This window comes from Panthera tigris, chromosome E2, assembly GCF_018350195.1.
Source record: "Panthera tigris isolate Pti1 chromosome E2, P.tigris_Pti1_mat1.1, whole genome shotgun sequence".
In the NCBI taxonomy this organism is placed as follows: Eukaryota; Metazoa; Chordata; class Mammalia; order Carnivora; family Felidae; genus Panthera; species Panthera tigris.
In genome coordinates, this window is record NC_056674.1 from 8,989,978 (window position 1) to 8,994,458 (window position 4,481).

Sequence of the window (4,481 nt, forward strand, 5' to 3'; positions counted from 1 at the left end):
AAGCAGATTTGAGTGATGATGGGAAATACAGTTTATTCTCTACTGAGTACTCCCCTTTATCCCGAGGGTAGTGGAGATTGTCAGTTCAGATACACACAGTGGCAGGGACATTGCTTGCTACAAATCACAAAGTTTTATTTCTTATATAAAACAATATACAAAAAATAAATAATATAAACATGAAACTACATGATCTTAGCCACGCCTCCCACTGAGGTCCAAGCCGGGAGACAGGGACAGAGGGGCGAAGGGAGATGCCCTAACAGGGCTCAAGGCTGTGGCCTGGGCGGAGGACAATGGTAAGATCTGGGTAGGAGCAGGTGTGGCGGCCAGAGGAGGCGTAGGGTTCCCAAAGCGCGCCCAGGCCCTGGCCCGGGCAGCAGGGGTGAGACAGGGGCCCAGCTGCTCCTGGGCCTGAGCAATGCGACGGGCGAAGCGACTTCGATCTCGGGCTAGCTGCTCCCAGGGTCCCCGGCGGGCGGCCCGGGCTGGTCCTGCCCAGACAGCCAGGAGATGGACAGAGACCTTCTCAGAGAAGCGTACCTGGAGGTGGACCAGCACAGACACAAGACGCACGTGTCCACAGGGAGGGGGGCGGGGGGAGGGGCCGGGAAAAGAGAGAGAGAACCAAACGAAAATTAGTTCCACAAGAATGCTTGTGATCTGGTTAGTCACCTGCTAGCCATTCACCCACCAGATCTGGCCCCCTGCAGATGGAGGCGGTTGGATCCCTGATGCTGACAATGAACCACAGCTGCCCCCTCTCCTCACAGGGGCCCAGCCTCTTGCAAAGGATTGCGTTACCGTGAGCACAGCCCTCCCAGCGGAGTTCACATGCAACCCTCTGCAACACACAGGGGACCCAGAAGTTGGGGCGTTCGGCCCCTCCCCGCCCCAGCCCAGGAGCTGCAGGAAGGAAGATAAGAGTTCCAGCTCCTCCCTAAGACTGGAGAACTTGAGCCCTCAGCACCCACCTTTCTGGCCTTTACGGGAGGCTCAGGGTCAGGACGCCGGGTGGGGGTTTCCGTGGACTTAAGTCGCCTCTGTAGTCGGACGGGTAGCCGAGGGGGAGCCCAGGGAGGTGGTGGCCTTTCTCCAGGTAAATAGATGGCCACTCGGAAGGGGCGGGGCTCAGCTTCTCCCTGCTGCTTAGCAACTTCCCTTCCTTCTGTGTCCTCTCCCGGCCGATACATCCAGCCCCTGAGGAGGGCGCTCTGAGCCTGAAGGGAGGGACTCGGCGCCGAGTCAGAGGCTTCTGAGTCATCATCCTCCTCATTCTCATCTTCCTCTTCTGTGTCCTCTCCTGGCCGATACACCCAACCCCTGATGAAAGTATTTGTGGATGGGACGGAAGAGGGACCCTCAGCTTCTCCCCCCTCCTCAGCTGCTCCCGAGTCACTGAATTCATCTTCCTCCTCCTCCTCGTCCTCCGTGTCCTCTCCTGGCCGGTACACCCAGGCCCTGACGAAGGCATTTGTGGATGGGACGGAAGAGGGACCCTCAGCTTCTCCCCCCTCCTCAGCTGCTCCCGAGTCACTGAATTCATCTTCCTCCTCCTCCTCGTCCTCCGTGTCCTCTCCTGGCCGGTACACCCAGGCCCTGACGAAGGCATTTGTGGATGGGACGGAAGAGGGACCCTCAGCTTCTCCCTCCTCCTCAGCTGCTCCCGAGTCACTGAATTCATCTTCCTCCTCCTCCTCGTCCTCCGTGTCCTCTCCTGGCCGGTACACCCAGGCCTTGACGAAGGCATTTGTGGATGGGACGGAAGAGGGACCCTCAGCTTCTCCCTCCTCCTCAGCTGCTCCCGAGTCACTGAATTCATCTTCCTCCTCCTCCTCGTCCTCCGTGTCCTCTCCTGGCCGGTACACCCAGGCCTTGACGAAGGCATTTGTGGATGGGACGGAAGAGGGACCCTCAGCTTCTCCCTCCTCCTCAGCTGCTCCCGAGTCACTGAATTCATCTTCTTCCTCCTCAGACTCCTCTCCTGAACCACGCTCCCAGGCCCTAGCGTGAAAGCCTGAAGATGAGGGGAAAATGGAGCTCTTTGTGGCTTCTTTATTTTCTGTTCTTTTTTCCTCTGTCGCTTGACCCTCTTCCTCCCCAGCACAATACCCCCGAGCTTTAGGCTTGGATCCTGGAGACAAAGGAAAAGCAGGTGCTCTGGCAGCTTCTTTCTTTACAGCTCCTCCTTCCTCTTCCTCCTCCCCTGGACAACACTCCCAGGGTGATGGGGGAAAAGAGAAAAACGGGACGATTTCACTTTCAGCAGCTCCTCCTTCCTCAGATTTCTCCTCTCCAGGAGGGTCCTGCAGGGCTCTTACTGGAAGGGGAGGGGAGAGGGGAGCAGGCTGGCCACCTACAAATTCACTTGCTTGCTCTTGAGGGACACTGGTTGTTTGCTCCCCACCATCCTCTTCATCATCATCATCATCATCTGAAAGTCCCCAGGCTTCAAGGAGAGAACTACTGGCTTTTAGATCATGGCAGGCCCCCCCGAATGCGTCTCCATCGTCCTCAACGGCTCCGTCTCCAGTCTCCCCTCGAAAGTGCCTGTCCTCCGGGGCACAGTGGATGCCCACAAAAGTCTGAGCTGCTCCCTCCAGACCAGCTTCTCCTTGATCGGCTCTGGCTACTGGTTCCAACAGCCAGGGTTCTGGAGGTCCTGGGCCCCTCAGGTGGCTCCAGGCCCTGCTGAGAAGGCCCATCAGCGGGGACAGGAGGAAAAAGGGGTGGGTACCCCTCCAGGGGGCAGACTGATGGGGCGCTTGGCCTGGGGCCATCTGTCTGTGCTGGGACAAAAGGAAACAAAGCTCAGAAGCCATTTAGGGGAGAGCATCACGGGATGACTGTGAGTCACAGCCATGGAAATAGTAACACAAACAGCAACGTGAGAGTCCCTCCCCCACATTCCTTTCTGATCCCTGCCACTCCCTTCTCCAGCAGAGGTAGACGGTTCCCACCTCCTCCCCACCTCCGTTCTCTCAATACCCAGGAGTCTCAATACCCACTTCTCTCATTTTTCTTAGGCCCAAGAGTCCAAGCCCCCCAGCCTCTTCTCTCAGACTAAGAAGGCTCAGTTTCCAGAACTGAGAATACAGGGTCTCTACTTGCTTCCCTTGGGGACAAGGTCCTAGCCCCTGGTTCTCTCATCCATCCTGAGGGCTGACATATCGGGCCCTCAAGACCTTCCTCCCTCTGAGACTCAAACGTTCCGACCCCCTGCATGGTTCCATCACTGGGGATCCAGGAGTCTGGCTTCCAGAGCCCTCCTCCCGCCAGGCTCAAGGCTCCAGGCTCCCAATCCTTTCTCCTTCCTAAGTTCGAGCCCTGGAGTCCGTCCTGGCCGCACCTGTTCCCAGACGCAAGAGTTCAGGCTCCCAGGCCACGCTTCCTCGGAACTCACGAGTCCCGGCCTCGAACCCTCCCGTCTACGTACCTAGAAGTCCAAACTCCCTCCTCATTACTGACCCGGAGTCTGATTCCCAGCCCTCAACCCCTCAGGGCCCTGGCGTTCCGACCCCTCACTCACCGACTCCGGGCTGCGCGTCACCCTGGGGGCAGGAGGGCCGGCTCGGGCTGCCACAAGCGATCGCGGATCTGGATGGCTCGGGAAGCCAGCGCGTTCATCTCGCCCTCCGGTGTCGGGTTCTGGGACTCACGTTGTCACCGGCTACTGCAATCGCTGTCGCTGCAAAGGGGATCTGGCGTCCGGCAGGTACATGAGCGTGATCCACAGCTAAGCTTCTAAGAAGTGACGCAGCCCGCAAGGCTTTTATAATCCGACGCGACCGGGCGTGCCGACGTCACGGAGAGGCGGGGTTTCGAAATCTAGACGTAAGGGGTGGGTAAAGGAAAGTTGGAATTCTCGCGGAGATTCCGGGTTCTGTGACGACACGGGGACGTTTCCCAGCGTGACCACGCCCCGAAACAGGCGAGCTGTCAATCAAACGCGGCGACGGTGTCAGCAGCCCGGCCGCTCTCCCAACTCCTGCTGGGGTGGCAAGACGCCTTCCCACCCCTTCCCAATTTAACCAGCAGGCCCCAGTCTAGAGTCTTCCACCTTCGCAGCCGGTCCGTTTCCTTCCCGGTGAGGGAGAGCATCGGTTCCATTTCACAAATGAGAAACTGAGGCTGGGGAACGGAGTCGCTTGCCCAAAACGGTCATGGCAGAGCCTAGACTTGATTGTGAATGAAAACAAGCATGTAAGCACCCTGAAGTCAGGCATTTGACTTTGCTCACTGCTTTTTTTCCTCAGTGCCTGGCACAGAGTAGGTACTCAACAAATATCTAGTGAGTGGATTCTTTTTTTTTTTTTTTTCTTTCTTAGTTTTTTAAAAGTTTATTTACTTTGAGAGAGAGTGCACCTGGGAGCAGAGGGAGTGGCAGAGAGAGGAGAGAATTCCAATATCGAGGTGCCCCAAGCAGGGCTCGAACCCACGAACCATGAGATCACGGACCTGGGCTGAAATCAAGAGTCCGA

General features: G+C 57.4%; 1 protein-coding gene across 3 annotated transcripts; it reads right to left on the bottom strand.

Moving 5' to 3' along the window:
* Window positions 1-3,743, bottom strand: PPP1R15A (protein phosphatase 1 regulatory subunit 15A). Of its 3 annotated transcripts, XM_042969693.1 has the most exons (4): window positions 3,530-3,743; window positions 1,961-2,784; window positions 975-1,822; window positions 1-543 (listed from the first exon to the last, which is right to left on the bottom strand). In XM_042969693.1, the coding sequence occupies exons 2-4, from the start codon at window positions 2,778-2,780 to the stop codon at window positions 196-198; spliced, it is 2,016 nt and encodes a 671-aa protein (XP_042825627.1). In that variant the 5' UTR covers window positions 2,781-2,784; window positions 3,530-3,743; the 3' UTR covers window positions 1-195. The 3 variants fall into 3 exon arrangements, with proteins under 3 accessions (XP_042825627.1, XP_042825625.1, XP_042825626.1); XM_042969691.1 differs by having other exon boundaries at window positions 2-543; window positions 975-2,784; XM_042969692.1 differs by having other exon boundaries at window positions 2-543; window positions 975-2,789.
* Window positions 3,744-4,481: the final 738 nt, after the last annotated feature.